At 39.0% G+C, this 20912-nt stretch overlaps 1 protein-coding gene across 1 annotated transcript in view; it reads left to right on the top strand.

Annotated features, from left to right (window-relative positions):
• The first annotated feature begins 6 nt into the window (after positions 1-6).
• The window catches only part of PHLPP1 (PH domain and leucine rich repeat protein phosphatase 1), a 207394-nt gene continuing 186488 nt past the window's right edge, over positions 7-20912 (top strand). Inside the window, exon 1 of the mRNA XM_024754873.1 lies at positions 7-1281. Coding sequence (XP_024610641.1) covers positions 48-1281 — 1234 coding nt within the window. The 5' untranslated portion in view covers positions 7-47. The remainder of the gene's footprint in view (positions 1282-20912) is intronic.

Below are 20912 nucleotides of genomic sequence, written 5' to 3'. Positions count from 1 at the left end.
GGAGGAGGCGCGGCGCCCCCCAGCCCACCGGTGGCGGGGCTGCCCCGATGCCCGGGGCCGGCGGTTGCGCCAACTCCCTGCTGCTGAGGAGAGGGCGGCTGAAGAGGAATCTGTCCGCGGCCGCCGCCGCCGCCTCGTCGTCCTCGTCCTCGTCGTCCTCGTCCTCGTCGTCGTCCGCCGCTGCCGCCTCGCACTCCCCCGGCGCCACCGGCCTCACCGCCTCCTGCTCGGCCTCGGCTTCGCTGTGCACCCGGAGCCTGGACAGGAAGACGCTGCTCCTGAAGCACCGGCAGATGCTGCAGCTGCAGCCGTCGGACCGGGACTGGGTGCGGCACCAGCTCGAGCGGGGCTGCGTGCACGTCTTCGACCGCCACATGGCCTCGACCTACCTGCGCCCGGTGCTGTGCACGCTGGACACCACGCCCGGCGAGGTGGCCGCCCGCCTGCTGCAGGTGGGCTACAAGGGCGGCGGCGTGGTAAAGGTGCTGGGCAAGGGGCACCCCGACGCCGGTCCCCGGCTCCCGCCCGCCGAGCCGCGGGACTCGGGGCTGCCACCCGGGAGGAGCGGACTGGCCGCCGTCGGGGGGCCGCAGCGCGCTCCTCCCGCCGACCTGCCGCTGCCCAGCGCCCCGGACGGGTGGGCGCTCCGCGCCTCCCGCGCCAGCCCCGCGCCCTCAGACTCCAGCCTGGGCGAACCGGGTGCCCCGCGGCTCCTGGACGGTGCGGCCGCAGGCCCGGCCTCCGACACCGAGAGCTTCAGCCTGAGCCCCAGCGCCGAGAGCGTGTCGGACCGGTTGGACCCCTACAGCAGCGGCGGCGGCTGCTCATCGTCGTCCGAGGAGCTGGAGGCTGACCTGGCCCCGGCCCGGCCCCCGACGGGGGCTCCGGGACAGCCCCGCCTGCCCCGGCTTGGAGCGGGCGCCCGGCCGTCATCCCCGACGGCCTCCCCGCCTCCGCCGCAGCCGAAAGCCCAGAGGGGCGTCGAGGGCCCAGGCGGCGCGGCCCGCGATCAGCCTCGGGAGGAGAAGGCGGCGGCAGCAGCGGCCCTCGGCCGCCCCCCGTCGACCCAGGATGGGAACGGGGCGACCGCGGAGCAGGCGCCTCCACCGCCCACCCTGTACGTGCAGCTCCACGGAGAGACCACCCGGCGCCTGGAGGCGGACGAGAAGCCGTTGCAGATCCAAAATGACTACCTCTTCCACCTGGGCTTTGGGGAGTTGTGGAGGGTGCAGGAGGAAGGCATGGACTCGGAGATCGGCTGCCTCATCCGCTTCTATGCAGGTAAGGAGATCACCTGCACTTTGACGCGTGGGGAGTAAGCACTTCCAGGTCCCGAGAAATGTTTGGCCACCCCGAGAGTCAGCGCGGGTCCTCGGGAGTCTGTTACTTCTCTACAGCTTTCAAGTACGATCTGTGTGATACTAAATTGAGCAGTTTTAAAATCCGCGAGCTTTTGTCATTCTTGGGGGCTCCGAGGTTGGGAAGCAAGCTGGGAGAGGTGTCAGGGCCACCAGGAAGCACAGGGAGCAGGCACTCCTGAAAGAAGCAATGGTGTCTTTAACAGTGAAGTGCTGCCTTCGGACGTCTGTTCACCGGTTTGTTGGGTTTGAGGCAGTTTGGGATTTCAGGTAAACATCACGTGCACGTGATACCTACAGAGGAAAATGACCTTGAGAAATGCGCTGGAACACCCGCCCTCCGTCTCACTGTCCGCGGCCTGCCCTTCCAGCCCGGGAGCTCGCTCCGCATCAGCTGGTGCTACTCGTTTGCCCACTTAGTCCTCGATGGAACCCAGGAGCTGCGGTCCTCTTTAGCGATACTTTTCCTCAGCGCTTTTTGGCTCTATTTCAGTTTCCTCTGTAAGTTTGATTCTTGCGTCAAAAGTGGTTTTGCCTGTTTCTTTCTCTCAGTTTCTTACTTCTAGCCTTTATAGCCAGAACTGCCCATTGCGATGTGACTTGCAATAGGGATATATAGGAATCACAGTACGACTTGAGGGTGATCTAAAATCTTCCTCATTCTTTTTTCATTTCTAGATTAAAGGTCTTAAAAGGAGAGTTAAATCTTCCCCAGATTTACTAAAGTACTAAATTACTTCCCCACCTAGGTTGTATGTGGTGGTGGAAAAATAATCACACTTGAAATTTCATTAATCTGTAGCCACTCTTTCTAACTTAATATGTTTTTGGTCCAGCCTGTGTCCCAGTAGCAGTTTAGTCGGTTTGAATGAAGAAATTACTCACACATTGAGATATGCAAAACTGGTAGCATTCCTGGTGAGATGTTCCTTTACGTTTAATTGAAGTAATTCAAGTGGATTTCTGATGGATTTTTGCCTCGTAAAGAAAACCATATCATAATACAATAGCATTTGTAGTATCTGAAGATAATATCCCAACCGGATGACAAGCCTTTAAAGCCTAGAAAATAGGTGATTTTTTTTTTTTTCATGTAGGAGCAACAGCTATATCATTTTCTCCTGTGGCTCATGTAATTTGTAAAATACTGTTATTTTACAAAAGCAGTAAATGGTAATCACACTTGGAATGAGAATATTTTCTTAACATGAGAATGATAAATGCCCTTATAACCAACCAATTACATTGAAGGAAATATATATAAAGCAAGGGATATGTTAAATAAGCAGTATTGGACATATTTCGTATGGAAAGAGCTCTGCATCCTTTCTTTTTCTCATGACTGAATTGTTGATCATGATAAATGTCCATGGGAAGGGTTTTAGGTGTCCTAGTCATGACATTTAAATCTTTGATTCCCCTTGATTGTCTCTTCACGTGTGTCTAAAATGTTCTAAGTGGGTGATATATAGGTTTTTTAAAAAAACTTATCTCAGTATAAAGATGACAAATTATCTTTCTGGTAAATCGCAAATTTCTGGTGTGCTCATTTTAATCTTTTTGTTTCGTTCGTTATGAAAAGCAGGAATTGTTGCTTCATTCTGAACTTATTTGCTTTATTTCTATATGCACAGTATAAATACATATATACCTCTGTGAATATGCTTGTAAAAGTAACTAATTAAATGAGGAAGCCATACAGAGCATCCAACCTGTTCTTGAATATGAAGCTGGTATGCAGGTGTCCTAGAAGGAAGATGCCTGATTGTTATAAAGATATAACAGTCTTTATAAAGATATTATAAAGATGTCTAATTGCTTATTTTATAGCAAGTTGAGCTTATGTTAAGCCTAAGAACATAGCAAACGTCTGTGTTGATATTCATTTGCCCTAGAACAAAATTTACTATATAGTGAGTCCACTTGAACTTTTGCAAGGAAGTTTAGTTACTGATGAACAAAAGGGCCTTCTTATAAGGTGGTCTCACTCATCACCGGAACATTATCAGGACTTCACATGTAGCGCAGGTTTGCACCAAGCTGGAGGAGATTCCTAGAAGTTACCCCTCTGCTGCAGTGGAATGTAGGACACCCAACAGGAAAGTGGCATGTTTTGGTAGTAATTCTTTTCCATAAGAAGAGAATTAATGTTTGTTTTATATGAGATCCTTTGAGGGTGTGTTTTCCACCACATTAGTTTTTATAATGTTACATGTAACTTACTCTTAAATTTATTGCTGTGTATGTTTTTGTTTATCTGTGTATGTGGAGTTGAGGATAGACTAGGAAATTGCTTTTGAAGGCTTTTGAATATTTTCCTATATTTAAATTGAGCTCGTTATCTGTTGTTTATCTAGTTTATCTGTTTATAACTGGAGAAGTTCTTGTCCAGTGGAGAACTTTCATTCTCTTGAGGTCACCTTTCAGTTGAATTTTAGTATTTATAACCTGGCCTAAGTTACTCTTAAAAGACTTTGAAAGCCATTTGTGGTTGCTTTGAATATTTAAATATTTATTTAGGTAAAGTAAAATGGAATCTTTAATGAGCTAAAAGGCTTTGGACAAAAAGGTACTAATTACAGAGTCGTTGAGAAAAACTTAGTTTGAAAATTGTTGCTCGTCTGAAGCAACCATTCTCTTAGCTAACTTTAAATAAGAAAAAATTTAATTATGGCTCTGAAGTAACTTGTGTGAAGTATTAAGTATATTAGGTACATTAACATTTAATTTTCCTTTAAGATCAGCCATCTTAAATTTTACCTGAGAGTAATTTTAGGTGAAAAAAAATTCAAGAATTTAGGTTACTCGACATAGGTTACAGACTTAAAAACGTTAATGAGGTTATGTTTTGGACTCCCTGGGGGCGTCTGAGTCATTAATCAAGGGCAGTATTAAACTATATTTTTAATATTTTTGACTCACTTCTACTGCCTTTTAGCTTTAGTCATCTGGCTGTTTCAGTTTAAATTGTAATAGCGGGAAATGATGTTGACGGAATGGAGAGTGCACCCACTGTGGCTCGTGAATCTTGGACAAGATATTTTTATGTTTGACTTTTTGGGATTGCTCAGGAGAACGGACTCCTTACCCGCTCATATTTCTTCTCTTTTTCTCTTCTGGGATGATCAAACCTTACATGGTTTCCTACATGGAAACCAAGAAGGGGTGGTTCGGCATTAAGCTGTAATATTGACGAGAAGTCTCTTATTACTATAATTACAGCAGTATTGAGTAACGTGGTATGAACATGTGACACCAGTGTGTGCTTAAGCAGTCCTTTTAAGAACAAAGGGTTTAATTTTATTGCTTTTTGTATTTAAATTTTATACTTGTTTTTGATGTAAAGTGAGTGCTGTCTTGTCCTTCATAACTGTGGTTTGATAACGTCTATTAATATGTTGGGTTTATTATCTTCAAAAATCTTAAAGAGCTTTCACATAAATTATCTCATTTGTCCTTTCGGAAACATTATTAGGGAGGAGTGGGTGTCAATCCTCTTTTCAGATAAACTGATGCATAGTTTTGATTCTTGCTTGTGGTTTTTCAGTTCTTGGCAGAGCTGAGAAGAGAGAGCATGCATATTCTGTTTTACAATTCATATTACTTTCCATGAATTGAAGTTGAATTTCATTTACACTTGAATTTTTCACTTGGTTAAAAGCATTCCAAAAATATTCTATTTATGTTGGTGATGAGGTGATATTATCCTCTAGTCCAAAGTGGTATTCCTTGTGAAATTTGGTTGGTTCTATTTCTATCATGCTGCCTTTAACATAAAGAAGCAAGACTGGCAAATAAGTGGACAATACAGAAAGAGTACGAAAGTGTTCTAAATATTCTGGTTGTAAATAGTCTTACATGCATTTAAGTTGGTATGAAATAAAGTTCACCTAATGATTCTTTTTTTTCTTACACATGCCTCATTTGTTAAACTGTAAATCTTCATTGGGTATAGAGCATTATTAACATTTTATCTGAAAAGTGGATAACTTTTGAGGGTAGCCGTGTGACATTTCAGTTCCTTTAAAACATAGCTTTACTTGTAAAGTATCGAAAATATCTATCATGAAAGGTTTGCATAAACCTTTCATCTTAAAGTAAACTTATTTGTACTTTAGTGATCAGTAGTGCTCTATTGATGTCACCATGCTGTTCACTTTTTATAATTCATATGTTATATAGAGTTAGAGAGTAAGCTACTCTGCCTGTTTTTATAGTTATTCATTAAATGGTGTGTTTTTTTATGCTTATTGAAATAATTATAGGGAGAGGAGATGAGTGTAAATGAGTTTATGAAGTTTCTGGGTGAAAGTTTTATCTTTTTGTGGCTATAAGATTGTTAAAACAGCCACCTTAAGTGACTGGTTATCCCAAGATTCTTATTATTTTTTAAAGAGTAAGGTGTTTTTGATTCTCTTTATAGAATGCTGAATTTGATTTCTTGGTAACATAACATTCATTAATGTTGTATATGGTCCAAGGCTAGTATAATACTTGGCATTTTAGTTTAAACATTTGTTGAATTGAATTTGCAGAATTTTGTTAAGCAGCTGGTGGTGTATGTCCTGAATCTTCAGCCTTCCTTCCTGTTAGGGTCCCCAGGGGTTGTGTTAAACACACATACACACAGAGGCATTTCTCCCATGGCAGAAGGTTTTAGATGTGCCACACACTGTTAATATCTTCTGTTTTCCGTGAGTGGAGCTCTATGTGGATTTTGAGAGAGTTCTCTCTCAAAGGTTTCTTAGAGTTAACAGGTGTTTTTTTCCCCCCTTTTCAAAGGCATCTCTTACCTAAACTTTAAGATGAATTTAATGAGACATCTGTCAAATGAGGCGTTTTAGATTTAATGATTTTGTTATGTGCCAGGGTTGAACACGGTTCAGTCTATCTGGACAGGAGAAGGGTTTAATTGTACTGTGAAAGTCGAGAAAAGCCACTCAATAGAAAAGCTTTTCCTTTAAAGACGCCTGGCATTTTGAAAAAGAGAAAAAGATGTTATCAAAATGTCCAAAATAATCTGGGAAAGTGAAGGCTTTTTTTAAAAGTCCCACTTTGTAAAACCCACTCCACCCCTTGATCGTAGGCATCTGGTACAACACTGGTAATGAGGGGTTTTGAATCTACCTTCATGTCCCTCTGCTTCTTGGGCAAACTCTTTTTGATACTTACCTTTGGTTTTCTAAAGATAGTATAATTAAAACAAAACAAAATCGACCATTTGGATTCTTTAGACATATTAGGTATTTATAACCTAAGTCTGTGACGGGTTGTGTTTGGATTTGTTATGAAACATTAACTCTAGGCTTTGGAAAATTTTGATAAACTGAAACTCAAGGGTTGGAAAAAATAGACTTTAATGGTACTTTGATTAAAGAACATTAGGATATTTGGTTAACTATGAAATAGCAGCTCTTTCAAGTTGTGTGATAATCGTACTTTAGAATCAAGAATAACAGTTACTGGGTTGCTGAAGTGTAATTACATGTTGATTTAGAGATGGAATGGTTTTGTTATATATATAATATATATGCCGAATATTCCTTTTAATATGTTAAGTGAAACAAAGCATAACCATCCCATAATGCTACATTCATGCTGAAATAATTGTTTCCCTGTTGTATTTTTACATTTGAGATTGCTTTAATAGGTTGTAAAATGTATTTAATGATAGAGTGTCTTATTAAGGTACTACTAGTCCAATGACCTTTGAGTTTGGAACCTAGAAGTTCTCTTGGAAATGGAGTGAAATACTCTATTTGTAGGTTGTACATATTCTGTGAGTTTGTAAATGTCAATACTTTAGCAAAAAAAAAAAAAATCCAGAATTTATGACATGTATTTTCTCAAATGAAGCTTGCTAGAAGTAAATTAGTCTCATTTCCAGTTATGTGAAAGCATTCAGTTGAAGACTGAATAAAATTTGAAATAATTTGGTTTTGGACCATTTCAATTAATGAACAAAAAAATCTAATTCGGAATTTGAGATACTTTGAATTGGTTGATTTTGTTTTAGTTTTTTCCCCTGCATTCTTTTCAGGCAGGAAGAGTTTTGAATTTGTTGCTGTCTAGTTCTACTGACTCATACATCTGATGATGAAGAGCAGGTAGAGAGTGAATCTTTTCAGATGTCTGCTTTCATTAATAATATGTTAGGATGCTTGGTGCCTTCTTTTCCAATACGAGGCGTGTTTTAAAATATAGCAAGAGAAAGTATGAACTGTATTTGTTTTCACTGTCTATTTAATAATTATCTGGATTTCACAATCAGTTCACTCCTGACACATGGTCCAAAGAGCGAAATTTTATGCGTAGAACCAGTTTTTGACCTTTTTGTCATGTATGAGAAATACATTCCTATGGAATTCTTTCTTTGTTCCTGTGCATATATTTTGAGAGCTTTTGGCTATACTTTAGCACTTGAAGGGGTGCTCCATCTTATGGTTTTTGAGTTTGGCTGATGTATCCTGGGGTCAGGTGAAAGTAACTTTGTTATGGTTTGCAATTTAAAGAAATGGGTCTGAGAGTTGGGAAAGTTGGTATGACTTTGGGCATTCATTTTAACTTATCCTGGGCTTTGATTTCCTCATCAGTAAAATGATGAGCTTGGAGTAGAATAAGTCTAAAATCTCTTCCAACTCTTAACATTCTGGGGCTTCATTAGAGAGCCTGTTCTTCAAATTAGGACTAAATGTTGTAGTTGTTTTAAGTTCTGTACGACCTATCCATGGGTTTAAAAACAGCCAAATCCCCAGCTTTTTGTCATGGAGAAAGAAACAGGCTTGGACCTAATACACACAAGTCAGCCTAAGATTGCCAGCCAAAGAAGAATACCTTTTTGGAGTCGATTAGGACTAATGATGGAATAGATAGTGTTTGATTACCCTCTCCCTGCCAGCTCTACTCTTCAAAGTAGAATTCAGCACACTAGAGATGAATTTAAAGAAATACATCCTCTTAAAAGTTGAAGTAAGGGCTTCCCTGGTGGCGCAGTGGTTGAGAGTCCGCCTGCTGATGCAGGGGACACGGGTTCGTGCCCCGGTCCGGGAAGATCCCACATGCCGCAGAGCGGCTGGGCCCGTGAGCCATGGCCGCTGAGCCTGCGCGTCCGGAGCCTGTGCTCCACAACGGGAGAGGCCACAACAGTGAGAGGCCCCGCATACCGCAAAAAAAAAAAAGTTGAAGTAAGATTCTGTTCTTAAGTTGACTTGTAAAGTAAGATACTTTTATAATCCAGTTTAAAACTTTACTGTAGTGATAGCTCTGTATTTGAGGGATCCAGATATGGGAAACTTAATGGTTCATTAGCTTTAATTCATGGTGAGCTGTATGTGCCAATCTACTTGTGCCTAGAGTCAGTAGGAGAAAAAGCACATAAAAATTTTTTTTTGTGTTATTTTTGATTAGATCATAGAATTTAGGATTCTGTAGAGATCTAACATCTGTATTTTTATAGATGAGGAAAGCAAGCCCTGTAGAGGTTGAGTGTCTGGTCCAAGATCGGTGATAAACTCGCTCTCAGAATTAGGAATAGCACCCAGGATTGTGATTATCTGTCTAGTGTTCTTTTTTACCCCACACTGAATTTATATACTTACTATCTTTGGATTCTCCTTTATTTAGTATTCAAAATGAAAGTTTAAAAAATTGAGTGCGCGTCACACATTTGGTGCTTTCTCAATTACTTCAAGGTGTTTCTAGTTTCTTTTCATTCTAATCAGTGCTTATGAGAGGTTACATATCACTTTGACAGATTATGGGCGGGCTTCTAATGGAACAGTTGGATATTTTAATTGCGGAGAGTGAAATTAGATTTCATCAGTGATATTACCCTTTGGGGGTTTTATGATAGAACTTTAAAGTTGACAGATGGTTGACTGAAAAGAGTTACAGTGCTAGAAAATCAATGGTTATTTGTCCAGTCCTTTAAAGTTGAAATTGTTAGAAGAATGGAAATTTGCAAAACCACTGAATTTTAAAAAAATATTTGGAAGAAAAATTTAAGAATAGATCTTGAAAAAAAAATCCCATTCAGACGTGTTCATTAAAAAGATTCAGTATTCATAATATTTTTTATTTCACTTTTTTAAAGAAAAACGTATCTTCTCACAATTAAATGCACTTAGTTTATTTAGGTACGCATACACAACCCTACTTTTATGTGATATAAATTGAAACAACTTAGTTCAGTAATCTTTGGGCTTTTGCCGTTTGCTGGTTTTGGAAGTCTGTATCATGAAATCTGGTACTGCTTTGAATATCTTTGAGAGAGGGAGAGAAATGTCCTGCTCCTGTTAGCAAAAAGACAGTTTGTGAATATTTGTAGGGGTGAGAGAGAGATTCTCTTTTATATTAGGTTTCATTTTAATTTAATCATTTACCTTAAGTAAAACTTTTATATGGAAATTAACCTATGGAGTCAATTAATTCCTCAAAGATGACTTCAGTTTTTACTATGAGGAAGGGAACTTGTAAAGTGCAGAAGTACAAATGGGTAAAAATACATTGCATCTGGCATATGGAATATGTACTCTAGCTGCTGAAGCAGAAAAGAAATTTCTCTTGATGGTCTCCGAGAGAGGTAGTATGGCTGGGGGTAGCTGATGTGCAGGTTTATGTAATAAATTGAATCTCTCCTTCTGGAAAGAAGTAAACATCACTGTATTTGGAGGAGATGCACTCTCTTCCTTACATCCCACACATGCGTACATGATATACTCACACATGCATGCCCACATGTTCTCCACTGAGTGCTGAGGTAGGATGTAATGGGAGGTGGTAGCAGGTGGGTGGGGTAAACAGTCTTGGGGGGGAAAGTCTCAATTTAAAAAAAATTATAGTTCTTAATTACGTAGATCATTTTTTTTCACATTTTAATTGGTAACTTATTTTCTCCCATGAATGGCCTGTTCCTATCCCTTGCCCATTTTTTTTGTTTGATATTTGCCTTTTTCCTACTGGCTTATAGATTTGTTTTGGGGGCGTATATCTAGGGAAACCAGCTTTGTTTTGTAAGTCACTATTTTCTTCATCCATTTGCACTTTTATGTCAGTCTTTTCCTCTAGGTAGTCAGGATTTCTGTGTCATGCTTAGGAAGTCTTCCCCCTCAAGATTTAAAAGAAATTTCCCATATTTTCCTGTGGTATATTATAGTTTTACTTGTATGTTAAAAATTTTAATCTATCTGTTGTTTAAGAAAGATAGGAACGGGGCTTCCCTGGTGGTGCAGTGGTTAAGAATCCGCCTGCCAATGCTGGGGGACACGGGTTCCAGCCCTGGCCCGGGAAGATCCCACATGCCGTGGAGCAACTAAGCCCGTGCCACAACTACTGAGCCTGAGCTCTAGAGCCCGTGAGCCACAACTACTGAGCCCACGTGCCACAACTACTGAAGCCTGCACGCCTAGAGCCCGTTCTCCACAAGAGAAGCCACCGCAATGAGAAGCCTGAGCACCGCAACGAAGAGTAGACCCTGCTCACTGCAACTGGAGAAAGCCCGCGTGCAGCAACGAAGACCCAACACAGCCATAAGTAAATAAATAAATAAATAAATAGATTTATTTTTTAAAAAAGACAGGAAGTAGGAAAGAACAAATTGTCCCCACACTTTTTATTCGATAATTGAGTATTTCTTTAGTGACTTAACTGTCACTTTTCCTCAGTTTATGCCTTTATAGGCATTTATATCATCCTTTCTATGTGCGAGGCACCGTTTTAAGTGCTTTATAAATATTAACTCATTTAATCCTCATAACGACCCTATGAGGCAGGTAATGTTACCACCCCAGGGTTACAGATAGGGAAACTGAGTTACAGAGCATTTTAGTACCTTGTGTGGATTTGTCAAGCGAGCAAGGTTCAGGTAGAGTGCAAGCCCCAGCATTTGCTGCCAGAGTTAAACTAGTGTGTAATAGCTTGCTTTGCCGAATGTGGAAAACTTGTCCTTGATAACCTTCTGGGGCCAGTTTGGGCAGATCAGCATTTGGGAAGCATGGACTTTGAAGTACTTGAGGCTGGAACCTGCATTCTGGCTGTGCCCCTGAGCCCAGAGCTCTACTTCCCTCTTTCCTTCTCTGTGGAAATAGGCAGTACCTGTGAGCCACACAGCGTTGTTGAGAAGATCAAATGAGATGAGGGAAAGTGCCTAGGACAGCAGGCCTCGGTGTAAACCAGGCCCTGGTCTTAGGATGCAGAGAGCACTGATGGAGGATCTAGGACCTAGATTTGACTGTGGGCTTTTTCTTTACTTGATGGGAAACCTATAATGAACCCTGTAATCGCTTTAAGCCTCATTTATTAGAGAGATTTAAAAAAAATCCATCTCAGAGAACTTTGTGAGGTTCAGATTTGATGATATATGTGGAAGTGCTTTGTAAACTGTGAGATGTTATACAAATGTAGTGTGGTAGTGTTATTTTTAGCAATAGTAAATTGCCACAAATGTTAACTCGAGGTAATTAGGGCTCATTAAGGAAGATGGGATATGCTGTTGCTCAGTGACACTGGCAAACTATACACTTCCACTCATTCATTCAATCCAGTAATTACTATGAGTACCTACTATATCAAAAGTACTTTTGATTCAAAGATGGCTAATTTTAATTTTCTAGGATCCCTTGAAATACTTATAGCTCTGAGGGCATGTTTGTGGAAACAAGCGAGCCAACATTTAGAATACAAAAGTGGAAAATGTTCTAATAGAGGCAGTGGGGTCCACAGATGACTATAGTAGCAGCAGAGGAGAGGCTCCTGACTCCACTGTGTGAATCCCGGGAAGGCCCTTGAGCCATCTTGAAGGACCAGAGGGAGTAGACTCTTGCCGTAATTCTGGAATACTGAATTGTTGGAGGAGCAGCCATAAATTACCAGTAGTTCAAAGTCCAGTCAGACTGAGTTTAGGGTTAGTAATTCCACCTTAATCCTTTAAGATTTACCAACCCTTTCTATCTAGGCTTCTTTATCCATTTGAATCATTGGGGCCTCATTTGGTATCGTACTTTGTGAGGATCTAAGTTCTGGGTTAAGCAAATATTAATTTTGCTTTCTTGAAAAGAAAATGCAAACGTGCACATGCTCAAGGTTGCCCTGAAGCCTGGCAGGGGGCCTGCAGTACACTTGAAGGACGTCCTCTTGTTTCTTTTTGTGAAGCCCGTGAGGGTTTTGCTTTCCTCGGATTTATAAAGTTTATGGGAAATGCTGTGTTCAACTTCTGGGGGGTTATCGATGGGAAAGGCTTGAGCCATCTGCTGTTGATAATGTTATTTGCATTTTTCTGGGTTTTATTTTCCTAGGTATATGCATACACAAAAATTTATTGACTGTACACTTAAGGTTTATGTGCTGTACTAGATGTAAGTTATACCTCAGAAGAAAGAAGGGATGTGGTCGTGAAGGAAGAAACTTGAACATTGTTTTTTGTATCCTGAAGGGAAAGAGAGAGGAGAGAGGCTAAGGGTGAGGGATGAATGGATGGGGGAAAGTAAACAAGGGAAAGTCCTGGAAGAAATAAGGTGGGAGGAATCAGGAACACCCAGTGGAGTTAACCGTGGGCGGGAAGAGGGCCACCTGTTTCTTTGAGACTGTTAGGAAGGGCGAGTAAAGATAAAGATTCATTTAACTGACACTCAGGAAGTTGGGCCTCGGTTTTGTTAGCGAGAAGGTAAGGAGAAGCCAAGTCTCAATATTTACTGTAACATGCTTTTTCTTGAGTGAATCAATCAGCTACTCATAGTTTATACCCTCTTTGGGGAATTTATGACTGTGATTTCAGTCTACACTGAATTTTCTGTAGGGTGATTCTCTCTTAACTGTGGTAACACATCTGCATCTTACTGCGTGGGAAGGGGAGAGGGGATAGTAAACAAGAGCTGGAGGAAATGATTGCCAGACTCAGGTTTACAGGTTTGGCTGCGCTTGGCAATGGGCAGGTTTGTTTTGATGGCACAGTTTGGGTTCCCCCCTCCCAATCTCTAAGTGTGTCTTTGGGGCAGGAGTTGGGGAGTGGGGTTGGGATGTGTAGGTGTGGAGACATGATGGTCAAAAACCTTCAGAAAAGTTGCAACTTTGACAAAGCTGGCATCGTACCTTCCATTATGTCCTGTTTCCTTTCTGTTTAAAAATCACTTATGGAGTAATAAAACTCCTGAGATAGTTTTATTTTTTTTCTCATGGCCTACTACTGATACTTGCAGACATAAAAGCTGGTTCTAAAGAATGTGCTTTCCGTTCCTAGATTGTCAGATTGACTTCTGGCTTGAATCTGTTTATAAAGTGAGCATGAAGACATGATAAATTATAAGTTTAGGTAGATATAAATCAGATTGTATAGGGGACAATTATTCTTAAATAAGAAATACTGTTAAGAAACCATGTTAAACCTATCATTTTTCCTCTTGTTAGTTGTAATAAGTGTTGAATTTCTGTTTTGTGCTCAGTACGGGGCTAGATGCTGAAATTTCAAATTGTGGTTATTGAAACAAACGAAAAACACAGTTAGGTTGTCCTGAAGAATATAATCGCCCCAATATTTACTGAAGTATCTAGATCATCTGATTATGTTATATTCCAGTTACAGAGTTGGTTTCTGTAAATTTTTAATAAAGATATTTTGGGGAATAAGATAGAAAGTCTTGAGAAAGAAACATAATTGTTAACTCTTCATGTCAAACATGGTGAACTGCCCAACAGCAAACTCCCTGAGGTAGGGAGCCCAGCATGTTTAAAGACCTGGAGGAGGGGCTCCTGTGAGCATAGTGTAGGGAGTGTGAGTATCACGAGGCAGGGCTGGAGAAATAGGGTCAGATCGTGGGTGTGTGTGCCGAGTTCTGCCAAGTTCAGAGTGCTTTGGTCATCATAGTTCCTTCCCAACCCCCCTCCCCCTTAAACACAAGACAGGTAGATATGCACTCTTGGTTGTGTCTGGCTGTAAGGGCCTTATAGGCTACAGTTAGTGTTTTGGAATGGATTTTAAGAATAATAGGAAACCATTCCATTGAGTTATCAAACATCATTTAGATTTGTCTCTTTCAAGGTCAGGTGCCATGACTATCATTTTATAACTTCCTTTCATCTTATCAGTAAGAAGGATAAAGGCAGGGTAAAAGTAACCCTGTCTTTTCTATATTTGCTAAGCCTTCTCTTCTGGACACCTAAATAGCCACTTCTCTGTTCTTCCTGTGTACACTCCCCACATGTACTTTCTTCATCTTTCTTACTTTCCCTGGCCACCCAGGGCTACACAGTCTCTGCACTGGGAGCCCAAGATGCTCCCAAATTACATGGGGCCATGGTCTGATAATGAAGGCATAGCCTTTTTTTTTTTTTTTTAACTCGTCTTGCATTAACTTTTACAGAAAGCTTTATTTTACCCTCTTTTTGTTCCACCCCGACCCACTTGTTTTCCCTTTCTTAGAAAAGAAAAATTAGTATCTCTCAGTGAGTGAGTATATAAACATTCCCTGTTGTACACTCTAACTTCCCCCAACTCACCCCAGTAGTTAAGCTGTGCTAAACATCAGGCATGTTTGATTGGGGAAATTAAAAAACCAATTCAGTGTGTTCTCTTGGCACTTTAGCAACAGACTTTCATTTTAATGAAAATGGGATACAGTATCCTGTTAGGTATACATTCAGTGAGATTATATCTGCTTAGGATTTCTTTTTTGTACACTTTTTATCCATAAGCGAGAGAGGTCCTGGGGTCATTTGTGCGCAAAGTCAATTATTTTTCAATTAAGGGCAGGTTAATTAGTTTCTCTATAGTTATTATTGAAGCTCTTATTTTGTGTTCTCCCTTTTCCCTCTCTTGGTCGTCGTCTTTTGAATCATTTTCCTACTTTTTATGAGATCAAGTGATAGTACGTACACAGGAAAGATGTAAAACCAGTTCTTTATTTTAGGATTTTGTTGTCATTATAGAAAGTGTAAAAAAAAATTGAGAAGTAGACAAAATAGTGTCATGACCTCCTGCCTACTCATTGCTCAGCATCAACAATCAGCCACCTACTCATGGCCATTCTTGTTTTACCTCGAGGCCCTTCTTCTGCCTAGATTACTTTGAAGCAAATACTAGACATCATATCTTTTCATCTGTTCATTTCACTAAACTTAAGTATCTCTAAAACATAAGCACTCTTTAAAAACAACCGTGATACCGTGATTTTATTTAAAAAAAAATTAACGCTAATTCCCATTTTTCAACGGTGTTCAAATTTCCAGTTGTCTTAAATTTTTGTTTAAATTATGATCCAAATGTGGTTGATACCTTTGTGATTTTTTGTTTTTTGTCTTTTCAATGTCTTTTCATTTTAGGTTTCCCTTCTTTCCCACCCTCCTCACCCCCCTTTCCCTTGCAATTTACTTGTTGAAGAAACCAGGTTATTTGTTCTGTAGTGTTTCATGTTGTCTGGATTTTTGTGACTACATTCCTGTGGTATTAACAGGAGTATGTTGAGGATTTGGATATATACTTTTGGGGTTTCTTTTTCCTTTTGAGTTTTGCTTAACATTTATGATCTTGATCAGGTGAGTTAAGTTGGATCATCTTTTGGAGGACTTAGAAAAGAGGTCCACAACTAATGCCATGTGTCACATGTGGCTCACATGTGACCTGTTATGTTTGGTGACATGGTTTGAAATTTTTTCAGATTAATTGCCATCAGTTCAGTATTTTAAAGTTTCCCATAAAAATGTAGATTTTTGTTTTTCTTCTTTTTTTTTTTTAAATCAGAAGATCTAGATCTTTTAAATCAGAAGTCCTGGGCTTCTGCAACGATGCCCACAGGTGTAGTGATGAGTGGTGGCAGCTCCCTCCCTGTCCTCTCCAAGGTACCCTGAGCGCTTCACTCATGTAGGTTTCCTGAAAGGGCTGGTAGGGTTTGTGAACCCTGACTTAGAGCAACAGGAATTACTTTTATCTGCATGGTCTTGCTTAAATTTTATTCATGATATTGATAGTTTACTTTTAATCTTTTGCTACATGTTTCACTGTAAGCTGGTGTTTGGGCTATTTTGCTAACAATCCATGTTTATTCAGATAAAGGTCAGAGCACCAGCTGATGTTCCCATTGTACTTTGTATATCTATCAGAAGACTTGTTCAGTGCATTGTATTCTCATGCCCTGTGGAAATTGGTGTTTATAGTTTTAGAACCTAACAGAATGCTTGGCACGTGGTAGGTACTCAATAAATTCTTGTCGAATGAGTGAAGGAAGAAAGAACCAGTAAATAAACTACCAGATAAAACATAGAAAAAAAAGAAAAAGAAATCATGTAATGCATATCCGAGTTTGAGTTTCAGTGGTATTTGTACCTCTGCTTCTTTCATTAGCATGTATTATCAGAAAGTGGCTGTAATTATGGTGTGTTATACTACACAATACAATTTAGAAATAACTTCTATATAGATAATAAGAGGTAAGTTGGGGATAGATTTCTTAACAAGAGATTTCAATTTATTTGTGCTTTGGAGAACAGACTAGCTGGGCTTTCCTATTTTGCTGTAAGAATTTGGAATTTAATTTCTCCTTTGGTTTGTGTCCTGTGTTAACAAGGACTTGTAGCAAGTGTGCAAAAGGAAAGTTCAGCATGGACAGCGCACACAGACTTGAGGGTCCTTTAGGAGGTGTATCTGGCATAATTTGGTAAGGTTTTTAAACCTGGCATTTGAATAATAATTTTAAAAATACTGTTGTGTTTTATGGTTTAATAATCTTACTTAAGTTATACATCCTTTAAAAATTATAATTGAGGTTTTTTGTCTCTTTCTTGGTCTGTGGTAAGCCTGCCTGAACTTTTCCTTGCTTACTGACAGACACCTTTTATAAAAAGTGTGAGTGAGGTCACGTTCTGTACACTTCGACTCCAGGAGGATACTTAATTTATCAGGAGTAAAAGAACAGGAAAAATTAATACATGTTACCCAGTAGCATGCTCTAGCACAGTCTAAATTCTTAGTACCTGGTGGTAATGTGTGAAAATGTAGTTTGGATGACCCCAAGCCATCAATAAACTGACCTTTCACTAAGAAATCTAGCTCATTTTGCTCATCTTTAATTGTGAACTGAAAGGAACAACTAACACTATTAAAAGTAAGGAGTTTCAGTTTTAAAGAGTCCTTCAGTGGTATTTGTGGGTGGTGAAAAGTGATAACTCTTATTGAAAGTGTGTGGTATCTTCACATAGTGAGGTTGAGTATTACAGGGAAGTGCTGTAATACTGAAAGAAATTAGAGGGTTTTTCCTGTTAGATGATTTTAGTAAGAACAAACAACAACAATAGTATCACCATCCTTTACGTACAGAGGCTTTACGTTTTTCAAAGCACTTTCAATATTGAAACGGTAGTCACTGGATCAAATCTGAGACTTTCCCGATTAAAAGGAAAGTTCTTAATGTTACTGTTGTCCCTTTAACTCCTGTGTTTTTTAATTAGTCACTGTTAGTAAATGTTAGCCAATGTTTCTTTTTTACATAAAGAAGAATCTTTACACTTTGGAGGAAAACTGTGGTTGAAATTGAAGATTTGAAACTGAAATCATATACTAATTTCAAATGAATTGAGTCAGAGACAGACTGTGAGAGGTGTTAAATCTAGACAGCTGACCACCGGTTTTATTCCCAGGCCCCAGGGGAGACTATGTGCATGCCTAATGGACTGCTTTATGTATCGATAATTGGAGGTACGTAGTTGGAAGAAAAACTAAATTTTTTGTAGTGAGGCGTCAGATGTTACCACTTTCCTGCTGTTGTTAAATAGTTACTTTTTTTTTAAAACGCAACTTGATTTTCTTCTTCCTTTTCTACATACTGCCTGTAACGGCCTTTGAAAATTGTACGGTAAACATTATTTGAATGATGTGCTTAAATAACAATTAATTTAGTTTAATTTTGCCCAAATAATTTTAGCTTTGCAGTTTTTTTCTTTAAAAATAAAAATTTCTTGTAGCTACTTCAAGCCTGAAGTTGAGAGTAGTATAAAGAACACCTGTGTAACTGTCTCCAGCCTTGTTGAATCAGTTTTACTTTATTTGCTTCACATGTGATGTTTTAAAGATGTAAACCTGGGTACACCTCATGATGTCAGCAACCTGGCACATGCTTTGTGAGATTCATTCCTATATGTCGTACGTTTAAAAAAATTACTTATTATTTTTTAAATTGTTATTTATTATAAGTGGTGAGTTCAGATTTAAAAATATTGTTTGGTGGTACATAGTGATGCAGTTTATTTTTGCATTTTGGTCTTAATGTAGCAACCTTGCTGAGATTTTGTTAGTTTTAGTATTTGTATGAATTGTTTTGTGTAGTCACCCATATCTCTTGGACATAGTGGTGGTATTATCTTGGGTCTTGTATGTGTAATTTCTTTTTCTTGTCACACTGGCTAGAACTTCTAATACAGTGCTGAAAGAAAGTGGTGATAGAAAACTTTGAATTTTATTCTTTACTTTAAAGGGAATATGTTTTGTCATGTAATTTGATTTGTTTCTAGTTGATAAACTTTATAAGGGTTAAGAATGGTATGAGAAGTTTGTTTTTAAAATCATGAAAGGAGTATTGATTTTACTGATTCTTTTTCTGTAACCTAGGGATCTTAATGGTGTTTTTTTGTTCCCCCTTTAATCTGTGGAATGTGATAAATTATATATTTAAATTTTTCTTATGTTAAGTGATCCATGCATTCTGGAGATTTAAAAAATTACCTTGCTGAATTCAATTAGCTAATATTTTATTTAGTAGTGTTTTATTTATGTTATACAAGTAGAATTGGCTTAAACTTCCTTTCTTGAACTGTTCTTCCCTGTTTTGGTTTTACTCAGAAGGTGAATGTTCCCACTTTTTTTTTTTTCTGGAACAGTTTGTATAAAACCTGAGTTATCTGCTAGTTCCTTGAAGGTTTGGTAGAATTTGCTCAAACTTTCTGGACCTGGTAGCTTTTATAGTGGTGTTTCACTTTATCTAATGGTTATAGCTATATTGAGGTTTTCTAATTCTTCTGGAGTCAGTTTTGGGAAGATGCATTTTTCTAAAAAAACATTTGACATCTGTTTTTCAACATTATTGAAATCTCTGTCACATTTTGCAGTGTGCCTTCTCTTTATTGTTGGTCTAACCATGGGTTTGTAAATACAATATTATTAGTGTTTTGAAAGAACCAGCATTTGGTTTTATTGAAACTTGTGTTGTTCCCCTCCCCCATATTTAATTAATGTATGCTCCTATTTTTAATTCCATTGATCAGTGTTTTAGAAGTTCTCTTTCCATTTATTCCTAACTAAAGTCAGATGCTTAGCTTATTAATTTTCAGCCCTTCTTCTAAGACCATATTTTAGTCAGTTCGGGCTGCTATAACAAAGTACCATGGACTGGGTGGGTTATAAATAACAAAAATTTATTTCTCATGGTTCTGGAGACTAGAAGTCTCTGACCAGGGTGCCAGCGTGGTTGGGTTCTGGTAAGAACCGTGTTCCAAGATACAGACTAGTGACTTCTTCTTGTATCCTCACACATCTGAAGGGGAGAGGGAACTGTCTGAGTCACTTTCTATAAGGGCTAATCCCATCCAGGAGAGCTCTACCCTCATGGCCTAATCATCTCTCAAAGGCCCCACCTCCTAATACCATCACATTGGGGATTAGGCTTCAACATAGGAATTTTGGGAGGACCTGTAACTGTCTATAGCAGATCATAAATATCTTTTAATACCGCTTCAGTGGCATCCCACAAATTTTGATATGAAGTGCATTAGTTTTCATTTGATATATAGTTAAGTTCTAAATATTTTGTAATTTTATTGTGCTTTTTTCTTTATTTTATGAATTATTTTGAAGGGCATTTCAGTGTTTTCAAATACATTAGAATTTTAAAAATCTAAATTGTATCATTTATTTCTAATTTTTTGGCATAATTGTCAGAGAAAGTGCCTGTATGATACCGATTCTTTGGTATTTGTTGAGGTTGACTTTGTGCCCTGGTATGTTTTTATAATTGTTCCCTGTCTGCTTGAAAAGATATATTCTACTTGTTGGGTGTTGGGCTATAATATATGTTGTTAGATCACGCTTGTTAGTTATATCATTCAAATTTTCTGTAGCCTTACTAGTTTTTGACTGCTCAATCTATCGAGAGTATGTAAAACTCTTTCTCAATAATTGTAAATTCATTAAATTCTCCCTTTAATTCTGTTGATATTTGCTTTATGTATTTGGAGGCAATGTTGATAAATTGCAGGTAAATTCAGAATCTTAATCTCATTGACTGCATCTTTTTCTCATTGTTGTATAATGACTATTTTTGTTTCTAAAAGTGGCTTTTGTCTTAATGGATATTTTGTTTGATATTAATGTGATTATATTAGCTTTCTGTTGTTAATATTTACTTTTTTTTTCTTTCTTCTAAGTTCTTTCTGTATTGCTGCCCTTCTAAACAGCATGTAGCAGGCTTAAAATTTAATCTGATAGTCTATTTACATTTCGATCTATTTATTTAGTTTTAATTTTGTGCTCCCCCCATCTTCTTTTTAGCTTTTGATTTTCTCTTGACAGGGTTTTCTTTA

Source organism: Neophocaena asiaeorientalis, unplaced genomic scaffold (genome assembly GCF_003031525.2).
Source record: "Neophocaena asiaeorientalis asiaeorientalis breed wild unplaced genomic scaffold, Neophocaena_asiaeorientalis_V1.1 scaffold124, whole genome shotgun sequence".
Lineage (NCBI taxonomy): Eukaryota > Metazoa > Chordata > Mammalia > Artiodactyla > Phocoenidae > Neophocaena > Neophocaena asiaeorientalis.
This window is presented reverse-complemented; position numbering and strand designations above follow the sequence as displayed.